The sequence below is a fragment of the Cryptomeria japonica genome, chromosome 6, assembly GCF_030272615.1.
Source record: "Cryptomeria japonica chromosome 6, Sugi_1.0, whole genome shotgun sequence".
In the NCBI taxonomy this organism is placed as follows: domain Eukaryota; kingdom Viridiplantae; phylum Streptophyta; class Pinopsida; order Cupressales; family Cupressaceae; genus Cryptomeria; species Cryptomeria japonica.
Window position 1 is genome coordinate 453,570,489 of NC_081410.1, and position 18,273 is coordinate 453,588,761.

At 37.8% G+C, this 18,273-nt stretch overlaps 1 protein-coding gene across 2 annotated transcripts in view; it reads left to right on the forward strand.

The window, feature by feature from the left end:
• Positions 1-18,052, forward strand: part of LOC131051004 (uncharacterized) — an 87,583-nt gene extending 69,531 nt beyond the window's left edge. The window contains exons 5-7 of one of the 2 annotated variants that reach the window (XR_009107064.2): positions 14,954-15,035; positions 15,159-15,680; positions 17,998-18,052. Coding sequence is in view for 1 of the 2 variants with exons in the window: in XM_057985327.2 (XP_057841310.1) it covers positions 14,954-15,035; positions 15,159-15,595 (519 nt within the window). In the remaining variant the exon portion in view is untranslated. Of the gene's footprint in view, positions 1-14,953; positions 15,036-15,158; positions 15,812-17,997 lie in introns of those variants that run through there. The other variant, XM_057985327.2, reaches the window with a different exon arrangement.
• Positions 18,053-18,273: the final 221 nt, after the last annotated feature.

The window sequence follows — 18,273 nt, forward strand, 5'->3', positions numbered from 1 at the left end:
GTTGAACATCCAAGGGAACTCATGCATTGGATCCAAAAGTCCAAGCTACCATCTGAAGTCATATAGATCATGTAGATGCAATAGTAGTACAGGTTTGAAATGGATATGAGTTGAGAGATGGACAAGTGCCTTCGCTAAGTAATATTGCTATTGCTAGATCAAATGGAAAAACATGAACAACAACATAGAGAAACAAAGGGTAGAGAATAAGATGAGGAACAAAAGTGCTAGAAGTACTGGAGAAGAGGATTTCGGTGTAGCAGTGGATTGTGAAGAAGAAAGAGTTGCCAAAGGTCATGATAAGTGCAATGTGTAGACGAAGATGAGCAGAACCAAGTGCTCCTCATAGTTAAGTCATGCTTTGCATTCTTCACGCGAATGACTTGACCTTCCCACATGATCAAATGGACTCGTCATATGAAGGGGTCAACCTACAAAGGGAAGAGAAAGGAGTGCACATTGAAGAGGACAACTACAACACCACAAATGAAATGCTGTCCTTCACAATGAAAAACTTCAAGCCATTGCTGATTTCCTCCTTTGCTTTGCTCTTGTTGAGGATGCAAATGAAGAATTAGTCTTATGAGTAAGGAACCAACTAATGAATATGTGCAACTCAAGGAAGATCTTTAGGATGCACCACTCTTGTTAAATCTAGGCTTGAGTCTTTATAACTAAGATACCGGTTCGGGTACGGATCCGCGTATTTGGTAAATTTTTTTTTTCTTGGGTACGGGTATGGGTTCGGGTTCGTCTGTACACACACACACACAAAGATTTATAAAATATAATTATATAATTATATAATTTATAAACTATCACTACCATTATTGATTATTACAATGATACAATCCATACAAAAATGAAATATACAATGTGACTGCTGCAATGATATATTACAGCAGTTATAAACTTATCAGATATTACAGTCTACAGAGAATAATATAATACAACATCATTCAACCACGAAAAAAGGATCCTAAGTTAGAGCACGACAGAGATGAATAAGAATAGAATTAGGACAAAAGGATGAACAAAATAAGGACATAAATAAAAGCAGATCTGCAGTAGTCTAGAACAACTTGGTGCGATAGAACAAGAGAATATATGAGTAGCCTTATGTAGAGGATAAGAACAAAATTCAGAGCAGATTGGTGAAGCATATTGGAAAAGATCAGAGAGACATGGGTTTACATGTTAAAAATATATTTAAAAAAGTGTTTTATTGGTTTTTTGTGTTTTTATGACCCGTGGGCCCCGTTTTTTGGAACCTATAGGCTCGGGTTCTCCTTGGGTTCCACCCGGGTCCTGCCCAGGTGGATGGGTTCTCTGTGGGTCCACCTAGGCAGGACTCGGGTGGAATCCAGGGAGAGCCCAGAGAGGACTAGGACTGGGCAAGAACCAGGACCCGGACCGAGCCTAAAATGCCAAGAACCAGTATCTTAGCTTTATAACTCTTCCCCCATGTTGCTTCATCTTATATTTTTGTTGTTGTGCTTCAAGAAAATGAAGATGGGCGTGAGTGATTTGTTGCATTAATCAACAAGTCTTCACATGTTGACAAATAGAGGTGTGCGACATGGAATGACAAGATGACATCCAAGGAGGATATTGGTTCGAGTTTGGATACATTGGAAATCCATGGGGTAGATTTCAATTATGCATCCACCTTTTGTCACCTCAAAGGTGATCTAGGAGTTAGGGGCATTTTATTTCATTTCGAGAACATGACATGAACCCTTGGAATAAAGAATGACTAGCAAGAGACATTTGAGTTATAGTTCCAAAGGTATGTGCTAATATGGGGAGGTCATAGTGGGTTGTTGCTCAAATGTTTCAAAAGGAGAAGAATATCGCTAATGGCGTGGTCATATAAATTTGTCGAGTATGCTAATAGTGCATATTGCCTCTTGAGTTTGACAAAAGATCTTGTGATTTTTTTGTTTCATGATGCTATGTATTAGCATTATTTCTTGTAAGTAATGGGTTTGTGTTGTATATATTGTTGTCTTTGTGCAATCATGACCCTTGGTCATGATGAAAGTATTTATTTTGGTCCTTTTGTCCATTTTTGTGGTCCTTTCTTGGAGATAGTTGGATTTTCATTGTGCTCGCAAAAGGAACATGTCCCCAACTAGAGCTTATATTGGTATAAATGATTTGAGATGTTTTTCCAATGGGCTCCCTTGGACAAAATTGCATGTGTTGCCCTTCATCATCCCCCAGTTTTCCCATCAATTGAAGGTTGGAAATCTTTGAAATAATTCCAAGTATGGGGAGTTTTAGGTTGTTTTTTGGTGCTTTTGTGAAGTTGTGGACTTTTAGGACTATTGATCATTTTATTGCCAAGTTCAATATTCTATTCTAGTATCTAGTCTTGCCTAAAAGTTTTGTAAGGTCCTTTCTTCATTATTTCCATTTTCCTCCCATTTTGTCGTTTTTGAGATGGGGATGTGTTGACGTGTATTTTATACACCATCATACACAGAATAAAATACCAATAGGCATCTTATCCTCTCTTGAGAAAAAGCCTCTAAGTGCTGAAGATTCGCATAAAGGATCAGTTAGGAAGACTCCAAGGTTCTGGTTAGTAGGGTCTCTACGTGTGGACAAGCTTCCAGCGGTATGATGTGATTTGCTGTTTCCTTCAAGGGGTCTTACATATTCCGAAAGCTCAAGATTTTACTAAACTAAAGAAACTTTTCAAAAATAACAAAAGAGTAGGGTTTTCAAGAAGTCTAATCTAATCTAACCCTAAGAATGACTTCGTATGGACAAGACTTGGCAAGATTCAACCAACTTCAATTTTGCCATAAGATAACAACTCAATTGAAATTAGTGCGATCTTCTAAGGTAACAAAATAATATTCAATGCATCAAAGATCAAGGACACTACCACGAAAGTACATATCCAAGATACAATAATGATTGAAGATTAAGGGATTCAAGGTATTCTCCAGTCGACCACGCAAGGCGTTCCTACAATCAGCAAGAAGCTAGTGGTTTGGATTACGAATCCTACCAAAGATCAAGTCTCACACTATGTCCTTCAAATTAACACACTACTTTGATTGAGCATGATTCAAGTAAATTAAACAACCATGAAGATAACCAAGAAAGTTGCAACAAAACACCATAACTTCAATATTTTATTGATTTCCAAGTCATCATGTACAACAATTGTTTGAATTCCTCTCTTCAAAACTCAATCTTGCTACAAAATAAAATTACTTCTAGCTCTAATCTCTCTAATACAATAAACTCTCTGATATCTAACTATTGACTATTACCAAATGAAATGAAAAATGGGGGTATAAATAGCATCCCCAAATACAATGAAAGGTCCAGATCGAAAGTAAATCAACGGTCAAGATCATGACACCTAAACCCTAATTAGGGTTTGTTACAAATGGCCTCCTTTTTACTGAACAATATTAAATACATAGCCAAATATTAAATTTGGCACAAAAATCTAGGAGACATAAACCAATGACAAATAAGATGCCATGTCATCTATAACAACCTTTCATCTAGAACCTTATTCCCTTTCCAATGTTCTTTTTTGGCATACGCAATGAATCTTGTCACGATTCCTTCGATTTCTGCAATTGGAATCTCGGGAAGATTCTTCATACTCTCTTCCAAGTGGATGACCTGATCGAATGCATCTAGAAGAGCTGTGTCCCAAGTAGATTCAAGTTCCTTTGTTCTTTCAATCAGGAGCATGGTGGCAAACATTTGATCATATTGCTCATCTGTAACATTTGCGTCCTTGCAAAAGATGACCTTGATTCTATCCTCTAACTCCTGCATATCCACATCTGTCTCGACCTCGATCCTTCTGCCAAGAATGGTACGAAGTACCTCAAATACTCTGTCCTGGATCGGATTGATCACCTCCTCAATTTGGCCACATCTAACACTGATGTCCTCGAAGAAAACACTCTTCATATGGAGCAAGGTTGACCACTGAAACAAACTGTGAGATTCTCCATCCAAGATCTTCTCTTGTGCTAAAACTTTCCTTGATGTGTGTCTAATTACCTTCAAGACAGGAATGATGACATCTTTGGTATGGGCAAATGCAGCTACTGTTATCATCAAATTGTGGATTATCTCAAGAACTTGGATAGCTTGATGAATAATCTTCATCATCCTTGTTACAAACTCTATGGCCACTGTATGAGATCTATCCATCCAATTACTTGTACGTTGGACCATGTTCCTGAATCTTTCTGCCTCATTGATTGATTGAAGTGGAAGTGCTTGCACTGGTGATCTAGCTGGATCCTGACGCCCCAAAGGTTCATTGATGTGACTGAAATATGCCCTCCATGCACCGACCTCCCTCTCAAGCTTTCTATTCTTCTCCATTTCTTCTCTAAGCTTGTCCTTTAATGCTTCAAATGAGTCGGTAGCATCGTCCAATGTTTGTTCTGCTGTGGATGGTCCTAGCTCAAATGTCTGTATATCATATTCCTCTGCTAGGATCTCACCTTCATATTTGTCTGCTGCCGGTGTAGCTATCTGCAGTTTTCTGGATCCAGTCTCATCTCGAATCATCTTGGACATCATAGTAGCCTTTCTCTTCTCTGTTACTTCGTGAGAACGTCCAACAAGGCTCTCTAAATCAATTGCACTGTCCTCGTCTTCTACTACGATCACCTTGGTTAATCTTTCCTTCAACCAATCTGGAATAATCGATCTTGTTTCTTGAACTTGAATCTCTTTGTGCACTATTTCCTCTTGTCTAGGGGGAGATGTCATTTCATTGTCTTCTTTATCTTCATCTAACTCATAGTCCTGGAGAGATCCATCTGGTGAACCATGCTGGGCCTGTCCTCCTTCCTGCCTGTCATTCTGTACCATAGACTCCATGGATTCTTCCACTTGAATTGTTCTCTTCTCAGGTCTAGAAGAAGTACCGGACGATGGATCTCTGTTAGCCTCTTGTTTCTTCTTGGAAGATTCTCTCTTTCCAGGTCTCTCTTTCCTCTTCGAACCTCTTGGATGGAGATTGCCCTCACTGGCACATCGATGGTTACCTTCACCTGAATTTCGAGGATTAGGATTGCCTTCACTCACACTAGCTCCACCTTCGGTAGGCTTCTCTTCCAAAGTGAAAGACATAGCTATGCCTTGTTCTCTCAACTTCTGATGCTGTACGTCAACCCATCTGCGAGTACAAGACAAGACTGGTGCCATCAAAGTATCTAAATCCACGACCTCGGGCTCATTCCAATCCAACCTTATTGTTTTGCTTTCTCGATCATAGGATGACTGGATATGTCTGCCACTGTCCTGAGCTTGGTCGGCCACTCTATAAATCCTGCATTTCCTGATGAAATCCAAAGGCAATCTAGAATGCATTTTCCGTTTCACTTCAAGATCATCTAAGAGATTCATCATAAAATCTTCTATTTGGTACTCATGCCTAAACTTTCTGCCGACTGTCTCCTCTAAATGTCCATGTGGATCAAAGCTTTCTCTCAAAGCAAAAGATGAAAAAGCATACAAGGCTAACTCCTTCTCTGCGTCATCCATAGCTAAAGCATTAGGACATACCTCAACTGAATTGCCCAAAATGATAGGTACTGGAACTCCATTCTGATGTCTGTGTCTGAATGCCCTCGCATATGCTGCCAACTGTCTTGTTACTTCAAGTAACACAATTCTGTCTGTCGGATATCTCGGCAACATGTATGGTGGTAAAGGACATCCATGCACTCTAATATAAGTGAACTTGGGAAACTGAATGAACCAAACACCGTACCTCTTTATGAATTCCTGTGCATCTTGAGATAATCTGTTGTGAATCCCACCTTGCAACGTCCTTGTGATGTTCATCGTGAAGGTATCATTAACTAACTTGTAGTTACTTCCTGGCGGATGATGCAAGTAGGCATAGGAATCGCAAGCTCTGACCTCGCCAGGTCCTCTTCCAATCACTCCTCTGTGAGGTAGTCCTGCGTACTCAACACTCCTAATCAAGGCATAGATGACATATGAACTCATGTGGAAGGACTTAGTAGCCTTGAGTCTCTTCAACTGTACGTCCAAGCAATGGCTAATCATCCTAGCCCAATGTATCGTACCTTTCCCTTGAACAATCACCTGGATGAAGTAAAACATCCATTTCTCAAAATAGAAGGCGTGAGGGGCTCCTGTAACTCGGTTGAGTATTGTAATCAAATCTCTGTATTCTTCCTGGAAATCAATCCTGTGCGATGTGTTCGGGACCTTGCTCAGACAGGGATGGCTCTTAAGTAGCCAGTTCTTATTGATTATGCTTAGACAAGCATCTGGATCATCTTCGTACATTGATCTGGCTCCTTCTATGCTCTTGTATATCATGTCCCTGTGCTCTGGAAGATGGAAAGCTTCACTTATAGCTTCCTCTGAAAGGTATGCCAAAGTGTTTCCCTCTTTGGACACGATCGTTCTGGACTGTGGATCATAGTGACGAGCACACTCGATCATCAACTCATGGTACTGAACAGCTGGAGGAAAGCCGACCGCCTTAATGATGCCACTTTCAATTATCCTCCAGGCGACAGGTGATGGCTTACCAATGTAAGGGACATCTCGAAACTTCTTCGTGCTGAAGTTGCCTAAATTAGTATCTCCAATGTTGCTCCACTTCGACACAATCTTAGTCTCCACTTCTTTGGTCTTCTGATCTTCTTTCATGAGAGCTGAACAACTGGTGGATGCTCCCGTCTTCGGGGTTGCCATACCTACACAACATTTCATAATGAGAAGCTAGATTTTGCAATAAATAACATAGATTAGAGAATAAATTTTAGGAAACTTCATGATAAGTCTTTGAGTTATCATTTCCTAAAATAAAACGATTGAGCTAGGAATTCAAAATTCAAAATTTCAAAATCTAGGTAATGACGATCAACTAATAAAACAATAAAGCAAATATCGCCATACCTCAAAAGAGAGCTAACTCTAGAATGCAAAATGAAGAAAAATTCGCCTAGGCAAAATTGACGTTAGATAGCTTCGATGTGATCTTCAAACCAACGTTCTTCTTATCAACTTTGCCACCCTTCAAGTATTTGACGTGATCTCTAATGCATTTGACAAATTCGACTCCTTTGGTATGTCCTCGACGTGATCTCCTCTAAATGATCGTTCCTTTGTCAATTCGCCCAAGTGAAAACTAAGTTCGCACTCCTCAAACACAATTCGCACTTTCTCCTTCAAGATCGCATGTGAGAGATGATAAATGATGATGTGAAAATGACGATTTTCGTCTCCCCTTTATAGGCGCTTTTCACCATAATTACCTTAGGCCGACTTATGTAAAAAAAAAGGCAATTTAAATGATTTTTAAATAAATAATAAAGGCCGACCTCTAAAATACCAAGCGCTCCTTTTGATTTTTTATTAATTTAATAATTAATTATTAAATGCCATCGTTATTATTTAATAAACTTCGATTTTTTATAAGGCAAAATAATTAATTAACACCAAGCGCAATATTTAAATGCCATTTAATTGAATTTTCAAAACATATCGAATTTTAGCATTTAAAATAAATTCAAAAATACTTGCTTTGGGCGCCAAAACTTGAAAATGAAATATACATACCTCATCGCCCTGGTCCCTGACTGAGGGACAGGAGCGATCCATCAATTTGGTCTTGGTCTTTGCATTTTTGACGTCCAAAGTCTTCATTTCCACGTTCAAATCGACATTTTAGCTAGGTCCTTCGAGTTTGATTGACTTGTTTGTGCGAAGGAATGTCTTTAAATGTAATATCGCCCTGGTCCCTTGGAGAGGGACAGGAGCGATCCTTGTCTTCTAGCTTGAAATTCATCGTTTTTGATTCTAACTCTTCGTTCATTGCCTTCCAAATGGCGTTTTAGACCCTTTGCAACTTGTTTTGTTATGATCTTCGAAGGATAATAGGTATTTTTGGCAAATATCGCCCTGGTCCCTTGGAGAGGGACAGGAGCGATCCATCAATTTCTCCTTGACCTTTGTAAATTCGAGCCTCAATCATCTTTATGAAGGACAAACAATGCAATTCTCTCATTCCACTTTCATTTTGCTTGAATTCCATAAGGTATTTAGACGCTAGAAGGATCATCGCCCTTGTCCCTTAGAGAGGGACAGGAGCGATCTTGAAGCTCTAGCTAAAATGCATCATCCTTCAACCTTGGTTCCTTGTTCATTGCCTTTTAAAGGACGTCCTTGATCTTGCGTGAACTTGCCCTGACATGCATTTGAAAGAAAATGAAGGATCCCATGCAAATCGCTCTGGTCCCTTGGAGAGGGATAGGAGCGATATAGTCTCTTTGTTCAATTTGATGATCATTTAACGTTTAACCCTTTTGCATATCACCTTGTTATGATGCCTTAGACCTTGTGTGATCCGCAAAAACCTTGACCTCACGTGATTTTTGAGAGATTTAGCAAATATAATAGATATCGCTCTGGTCCCTTGGAGAGGGACAAGAGCGATCCTTGTGTCCTTGGTCAAATTTGCAAACTTTTGATCTTGGTTCTTCGTTCATCACCTTCCAAATAGCATCTTTGACGTTGCCTATCCTTGCCTTGTCTTGGTTTTGAGAGAACATGGGTATTTTAATAAAAATCGCTTTAGTCCTTGTCCAAAGGACAGGAGCGATATGGGCCTTTTGTACAAATTGGTAGCATCTTAACGTTCAACACCTTGGTATATGACCTTCAAAGGACGCTTTGAACCTTTTACGACCTTGTAAAGTCTTGACTTAACGTGATTTTTGCATGAATTGGCCAATATATTCAATATCGCTCTGGTCCCTTCCTGAGGGACAGGAGCGAACTGGGGGTCTTGATGTAATTCGTTCAATGTTGACGACCCTTGATGCTTTGTGCTTGATGGAGATGCCTTAAGACGTCCTTGCCACCTTGTTCTCCGTCTTAGAAAGTCTTGAATTTGGAGGAACGATAGTATAATCATTATATCGCCCTGGTCCCTTGGAGAGGGACAGGAGCGATCCTGGCCTTGTGGGCTTCATTTCACTTTATCATCTTTGAAAACTATCTTCAATGGATTCGTAATGTTCCATTCCATTCACCCATGCCTTGGGATTCTCTCAAACTTGGCAAAAAAATCATTTAAGACAAAAATCGCTCTGGTCCCTGCCTGAGGGACAGGAGCGAACTGGGGTGTTTTGGTCCCTTGTTGACGTTTCATAATCTTCAATTTGTCTTCAACGGGTAGATCACATCATTTCCTTCCTTCAAACCAAAAACTTGCTTGCTCTTCGTCCAGGACATGCCCTATGAAGGATTTCGCTCTGGTCCCTGGGAGAGGGACGGGAGCTACAAAGAACTTCGCCCTGGTCCTTCACTGAGGGACAGGAGTGATTTTGACTCCTGGAGGCACTTCCGTGTTCGTGAAATTCTTCAATTTATATTCAATGGAAAGATCACGCCATTCTTCATCATTTGCAATTCGAAATTCATCTTGACTCTGCAGGGACAGTAAGATATTTGAAAACGAGCTCCGGTCCTTCACTGAGGGACAGGAGCGATTTTGCTCCTACAGGTCAAAATATCATGATTTTGCACATTTAATCACTTCATGAGCCAAAAACAAATCATTCCCAATGCTTGAGATCAAAAATCAAAAAAAGTCAAAATTTGGTCAAAATTACTCAATTGGACAAAATTCACACTTCATCATCAACACTTAGACAAATTTAAGCTCTGCACTCAAAATTCCAATTGAAAATAGACCATTTTGGCGAAATCATTGCATTCAAAATTTGCATCCTACAAAAGGAAGCTCAAAAAGCTCTCAAAATTGATTGGATTCTGGCCTAAAAAGATGGCAATTAAAACCCTAAGGCTTGACCCTAAATCCAGACAACTGACTGACTAACAAAACCCTAAAAACGAAGCGAAAGGCGAGCAAAAAACAAGCAAAAAGAGGGGGTCCCCATTTGCAATGGGGCGATGTGTGAAATGGTCACAACAGGATGGAGATCCAAATATTTGTCTCTCATCTTGTTCCCTTGTCCACTTTTGCTACCAGTGGTTGCAACCCCCATTTTCTTCACCTTTGCTGACTTTCAAAGTGGATTCAGACCTTTTCTTGTTCTAACATCCACTTCCCATTGTCCTCTTTTGCAAAGTTTGTCCGCAATCTTCCATTTTATTCTTTTGTGTACTTTTGAGGTTTTTCTAGATATTTTCTTTCTCCCTTTCCCTCCTTTCTTCATTCTCACCTCTGGATATTTAGACATCCGGTTCTGCGATCTTTTCTTGCATTTCTTTCCATTTGCAGGATTCCTTTACATGTCCATGCACCGGGACCTTTGTTCCAATATCTTGTTCCAACACTCGTGCCCACATGGAATCCTCACATGGTTTGTCGCCTCCTTTTTTTCTTTCCATTTTCCTCCTTTCCAGCTCTTTCAAACTCTTGATAGACATTTGGATTTCCCTTCCTTGTGGTCTTGTATCTCTTCCCTTTTGTAGACTTCCAAAGTGAATCCAAACTTTTTCCTCCACATGATCCTGTTCTCCACTTGGACATCTTGCCTTGATGTACAATCTCAAATCTTTTCCTTGCATTTCTTCATGATACTTCCTTCATTCATTTCACCTCTTTTGTGGGATTCAACTTCAGAACTTCTATTCGCCCGTCCAGTTTCAACCTCCTATCTTGACCTGAAACCTTACATATCTTGGGAAAGTTGGATCTCCATCCTCATCTCACATAATCTCCTGTTTTGAATTTCCACATTTTTTTAGATTGCTTTTTGCACTCGCATGATCCTCCCATAACACCATTGATACCAAATTGGACCTTGCAACTACCAAATTTGATATTATTGCCGAGAAACCTTTGTTTAACCCTATGGGTGCAGATTCAAATGCAAATTCAAATGCCATCAATGGAATTGTTGAGCTCTAAATGCTGATGGTCCTTACACCTGATCCAAATTGTCCATCTTGTGGATTTTGCGGGATTGCACTTCTTGGGTACAGCATGTCCATTTTTTAATTGTATTCTTGAAAGCGACTAAACAATTGAGCAAAGCATTATAAATACCAGTTCATTTATTAGAACAAAAGGTCGTTCATTTCTTCTTTCCACGTAACTGCAAGTGTCAAGTAGCTTCTAGGCTTTCAACTCCTACTAATCTAGTCACCATTACAACATCTTTTGTAAATCACTAGGAGGTCATTGTATTGTAAATGGTTTACACAATTGAATGACTCCACGGCTCCATTTGTTGGTCTTCAGTGAAATTCTATGCTTAGGTTCTCTCTAGCCACATGCATTTGTATGAATGTAATAGACATTTGATGAATGTTGCAACATTCTAATTTGTTACATGCTTTGTAATAGTTATTTCTCTATTAGATATGGATTTCTGTAGTTTGGGGATGGATAACTAAGAATGCTCATTTATATGATATTATTGTTTGTGGTATATGTATTTGCACAACTCATATTTCTTTGCGATTTCAATATGTTGTCGTCTCTCATGGTATGATGTGATTTTATAACCCAATGTATTAGGCACCAGTTCTAGGAGTAATGATTCACCATGCACTCTAAATGAAAACATCATTCACTGGTAGATTAGGATTAGGAAATTAGTGTGTATGCATTTCATGATTCTCTGATTCAAGCAGGAAATATTTGTAGTGAGCCATAGCAGCCATCATTCTAAGGAATCATGTTTTGTATACCCACATTTTGTAATTATGCAATGACGTGCTTATAAACTTTTAAGAGGTCCCATTTGCAATACACCAGTCTTTGTTCCAGTCAAAAAACTTTAAGACCAAGCATACACTAGGTACTACTGCAACACTTTCAATTTATTCATCTTGTATTGTGACTAATCCTCTCAAGGACACCTCTAGGGAAGCTCCCCTTGGGTCTAGTTGAGTCTGAAGTGAAGGAGAGATTATCTACTCTCAACAATTGGTCCATTGTTGCCCTGTTTGATCATAGGATAGAGGTCTTCTGCCTTGAGTTTACACCCCTGGTACTTAAATAATGGCCTGGTTTTAGGGGTTTGGGAACCTACAACTTTGAGCACCAACAGTTATCATAAAGCTGAATCACATCAAATAGGGAATTGGATCAAAGAGTATTCAAATTTACTGTCTCATACCTCATGCAACTCTAGGAAAAATTGCCATTGCTAAGATTGAGCATCAATATGCAAAGGAGCATATAAAGGAATAGCTTCTTTGATTTCACAAAATCAATGGTGACATTTGTTGGCAGTAACAATTCATATGTTTGCAGCTTCTGGTAGTCTCTCTTAGGCTCGAGGCAACCACAGGAAGGTTAACCTTTACAAAGCTTTGGATGAGATATAATATTCATAAAATCTACTTTCTTTGGACTTCATAGAATGATGGAGAATGAATGTTGTGGCAGAACTGGGAGATTGCATTACAGCTCTGGTGGTTTAACTAAGATCAAATTAATGTCTGGAGATACAGAAAATATCCTGGAGTTGCAAACACAGCAACTTGAAATGATCATAAACGGTTGAGCTATCTTCCTTCCAACAGCTAGATCATGAGGGTGGACTTAAGCAGTATTCGTCTAACTCAGCCTTTCACTTGTCTGCTATAGCAGATGTCAAAACATTAGTTGGCCAGATCATGGAGCAGGGGTTTGTCTTGATGGGAGCAGTCAAAGGCAAGGAAATGAGGGATACAGCACAGATCACTTTGAACAAATTTGCTACCTACCTGCAAAATCTGCTGAACATGGGAGGATGCCCAATACAAATCCCATGGGCATATAAGGATCATGCTTTTTGTATGTCCATACAAAAACCATATATTTAGTAATAAGTATCATATAAAAATCATTAACATAAATATTTTAAAAATATAAAAACACGAATATATAATATTTAGTATATATCACACTGTTTTGTAGTTTAATATTTTAACAAAATTCTTTCCCCATTCTATTTTAAGAAAACACTCATTTAAAAATAGTTTAAACCTGAAATTGAAAACAGTTTGATTTTTGTTTATTTACAGTTAAACCGTAAAGCATAAATACCTCTTATAACAGTTGATTTGAAATAAAAAAACATAAGCTTGAATTGATTTAATCCTTAAAGTTTGATTTATGACTTAAAGTTTTATGTAAATCATGAGCAATGGTTAGCTCTAAGTGATGAATCAAATTGCATATTTATGGTTCAAGCTTCATGAATAATTCGCTGAGTCTGGTTTGAGCAGCAAGAGGGTGGTTTTATTTCCATGTAAATTGAGCAGGAGAGGGTATTTTTTTCTACGTAGTTGTTGAGCCGAGCAACCTCTAGTTCCTTTGCTGTTCCTGTGAGTTGTCCAGCACACGAAATGACAATTATTTAGGGTTTCAGACAGAGTAGCTGGATACTCCTTTGTCCCTCCCTTGGTGCACGTATCCTTGTGTCCGAAACGGATATGCATCTGATATGGCCTGGATACACGTCGGATACTGTACCCATGTGTGTCCAAAAAACATTGATTTTCCAACCATGTCGGATACTATGTGATTTGATTTTTTTAAAAATTTGATGTAAACCTTCCTAAATTTAATTTAAAAAAACTTCATTCGTACGCTTCTTTTAAATTTTTTTGGTATAAACAAAACCTACACCAAATGAGAAAGACAAATGAAATGTTTTTCTATTTCAGCAACCTATTTTTTTGGGTTATTTTCCAATGCAACTCTACTATTTTTGCATGTTGAAAATTGTTAAATCAACTTATATTTATCTATGTAGCAATTATGTGTCTATATATGTGTGTTAAATATGTGTGTTTTTTTTATGAATCTTGTATCCAGCCATATCCGTATTGGTGGTCTTTAAAAATGGCCCTATCTGTATCCGATGCCATATCCGTATTTGTATCTGTATCCGTGTACATGCAACTTTGGTTTCAGATGGTGAAAAAGTCCAAAAAATGTGTAAACTCTGTGTGCTGCTAAATTGTGGTGGAAATGTCTTGGAAACACCATGTTTGACCTGGAATTGCTTGGGTATGTGTGTCAACGATTCCGCATTATTCTGACCCAAAAAACTCTAAGCCTGCTTGATTCCACAGTTGATTTGATCCTGAACCCAATTCCAGGATGAATTGTACCTAGCAACACACTGTTTTTCTGCTGATTTAGTAACTTAAATGTGAAAAATAAAAGAAGTGGATGACCAATATTAAGTGACTAGGAATCATGATCAGGAGGAAAATAAAAAAAACTCAGAGGAGGAGATGATAATGGAAGACAGTTATCCTTATACAATAATGTAATTGAGTACAAAACACAACGAGTTTCCATAGAGGATGCCATAGGAAAGAATTGCTAGTAGGAAACACTTAAAGTAGCCAACAGATCTATAAAAATGAGAAGGTAATAAATTATCATTGAATTATATGCTAAAATCTGCAAAATTCTATAGATTTTGACAAGCTTTTATAGGCTGATACATTTCTAGGGTAACTGCATATATAAATATATATAACTTGACTTAATGAAACCTCATTATTGCAAAATTTCCATGATATCAAATCAAACAATGGCTACCCAGTTTTAATTCTACTCCACATTAACTGCTGATCAATGAAACCAAATCCTAGATATAGTTAATAATTCAATTTATGAGTTGTCTGTGTATAATTTTTAAATTTTGTGAGTTCACAACAATACATGGAGCATTAAGCTGCTCAGTTATTTGCATGTTATGATGTGGGGCAATTTATGACTCTATATATTGGTCCTATAAAATTAGATTCAATAGAAACTGGACGAATTTAATATGTACAGTTTTGGGTTTGATTAACTCTTTGTTCTTTGCATTATTCTAACCCAATTCTACTTGTCTTATTAGTACTAGTCTCTTTCATGCTCCAAATACTTGCCTTGTCAAGCCATCTTTCAAACTGATGCGTGCATTTTGGGGTACATTTTCAGGGAGTTCCATACCCATCAGTTCCCAGGCACAACAAGCCAAGACGTGTTGATTTATACCATTCTAGTTGGCGAATACGAGCAGGTTTCTGGGACTCTTTATCCATTTTCTTTCACATATTCTCATGTCTAGTGGTTATAAATGCTTTTTAGGTTCCTAGACATCATATCTTACTTGTTGCTGCTTCTTATTGTATGCAAACAATAGTGGAATCAAGAAAAGGCGATGGACAATTCACTGCCTGTGAGGTCACATTATTTCATAATGAAGATATGGGAATCCCAAGGGAGGTTGCAAAGATTGGAGTTCGTCAGGGCATGTGGGGAGCTGTCAAGAAGATAGAACCTGGAGTATGTGCCTATCAGATGGTTCGCAAGTCAGATGCTCCATTATCAAGAAGTGCATTCATGGCCCAAATTAATACAAAGGTGCATCCAAGTAACTTGAAAACCTTGGAAATTTCCTCAGAAGATGCAGAGGAGCAGGTTAAATCTTCTGAGAAAAACAGGCAAGGGATTGCTTGGAGATGGGTTATTGTTGGTGGGGCAGTGGCTCTTGCATGCGGACTTGATAGGGGAGTTGTGAGTAAAGCATTGATATTTGGAGTAGCAAGGAGGTTTGGGATACTTGGAAGAAGGCCATGATGAGAATTTGGTTTGAAATTTGTTTGTACCCGTATCCTCTATGCTAGTAAAGTAAAGCATATTGGTCATTGTATCAGCAGTTCAGGTAATTATTATCTGAAGTGCAAATGCAACACAATCTCCACTCTTCTAATTTGATATGTGGGGAAGTCTTGAAATGTGATATTATTTTATTTCTTTTGTGAAGCTCCTCGAATATATTTATAGTTGAGATTTTGTGGGTTGTTATTTCCCTTGATTTTGTGAGTTACATTAAACAAAATTGTTTCTTTTCACAAAGTGGAATAGAATGGGTTTCTGCCGAGGTAAATCTGACCCCTGACGCTACACAAAAGAAAAAAAGGAACTTAACTATTATATAAAGTTATAAACACAGTTTAAGATAATTCACAAATGTTATAACAAACACTAAAACATGTGCAAATCTTGCAACCACTGAAAATACTTCTAGGACTTGAGGGTTCTTTGTAAACAACTTCTAGTTGATCTGAGAAATCAATAATAGTTGGATGAATACCTCATCTGATTCAACTTGGTTGTTGAGATTATTCTAATCCTTACATCATAGGATTCATAAATAACAAACCCTACTAGAAACGACTTGCTTATTTATGCCACTCACACCCTCACAGATTTTTCATATCTAACTTTCCCCTTATACTAATGAGATTTGGTTCTTGCTTGGAGATTGAGAAAAAAACCCACCAAATTTGTCATCTTCCTCCATTAAGATGAACCCTTGAATCCTCGATAATAGCATCACAATTTGTAATCTCTATTTCTGTCATAGATGACCTTTTCAGTCACCTCATATGTACTCGAAAAATAAATAATGAAAGCATTTATTAGCACCAAAACCACTAGTAATGACAATTCCAAAAGCTGGGGCCATAAGTTTGCTTGTTTGACAGATAGGATGTGTTAATTCTAGACAAAGTCAACAACACCCCTTTGGAAATCTTCATGCATGCATGTCTTTAAGGCTTTATTGTGTCTGTAAAAGGTGAACTTCATTCTTCCCAAATTAGATGTCACACATCTTTTTAATCTGCAATGGAGCTCACCAATATTACAAGAAACCTTCGATCCACACTTAAATGGAACCTAACAGAAGCAGAGACACTGACATAACTTTCACCAATATTACAAGCACTGATACCAGAAGAAAATTGTAGCTTAATGGATCTTAAAATTAAGTTGAAGACTGGTTTGTATAATTCACAAAGACTAATGAGAGAAAAAAATGGACTAAGGTCAGTCAATACACATAAAATGAACAGAGGCACAAACAACCTCAGAGAGAAAAACAAACAATGCCTCTTGTATCTGAATTATCCGATGTATTATGTACAACAAAACTAAAAAATATATATACTATAGAGGTACTACGCTTTCGGCTATTTCCCATAGGAGTTGCTAAGCAATTGCGTATTTTCATATGAGTTACTAAATTTTTGTTGTAAAAGGAGGGTTGACTTGTTAGTTAATCTTGGCAAGGATATTAAGCATTTACTTCCATTTTGCTTTTTGTGATAGAATATGATTCCCGTGACAATACATTTATATTCTGTAATAGAAATTCACAAATGCATCTGTGATAGAGGATCCATGTCTGGTGTAGTTTTTTAACCTCTTTTTCAAGTTTCTTTTGTGGAGAAAACTTTTCTGTTACTAAGTTTTCTAATTCTTTGAACCTCAGCAATATTTATCTTGTTTTCCATCTAGACTTCTGTTACTGTTGCATTTTGTAAAGATTTCGGGAGTCTCAGCTGTCAAGCATGTTTTCCTCATACAAGGAATTGACTGCAACAAAAGAATTCTTCTCTATTTAATCCTATCATGCTTCCTTACTGACTTATGTCATGAGAAGTCTGGTTATTTTTTTGGTTGAGAGGTCTGGTTTCTTTCTGGTTATGAAAAGTCTCGACATCCTTCGGTTATGATTTATTTTTGCACAGTTACATCGGGTTTTGTAATTTGTAGTGTCAATTGTCAAGCACATTTTGCTCATAAAAAACCTGACTAACGGATGAATAATTCCACCCTCTATAATCCTATTATGTTTCTTCAATAATAAGAAGTCTCGATTTTTTTTGGTTATGGAAATTGCTTTTTTTGGGTTGGGAGAAATTATTCTTGCAGGTTTACATCAGGCGTTCTATTTACACAAGTCTGAGTCTTAAGAGAACATTCCAGAAGATGCTTGATTGATTTATGTGATTCACAAAAAGATTAATTTATTCTTATATGCATGGAAAATAGAATAGTACAATATTACACTACAATAAGATATCATCTACATCTTTGGGGTCTACTTATCTTTTGATTTCTATGGTTTCTAATCATTAGAACCCAAAATTTGTCTTCTCTACAATGTATTAATGACTCAATTTCTCTGGCAGGTTCTCCTTGTGAATGGAAGCACTGGTGTGGAAAACGCTTCCAAATACTAATCTGGTGGGTGAGATGTTGCAATTTTTTCTTACAAATCTTTAGAGTTACACTGAAAAAACCACATTTGAAAAGAGAGATTAAACATGTATAAAGATTACTACAATAACATAGATTTAAGTGGGGAAAACCCTTTCAGGTGAAAAACCCCACACTCCAAAAGCACAATACTTTGTATTACAATAAATCCGAATGAGTGCAATACAATGCCAAGACAACTTATTCAA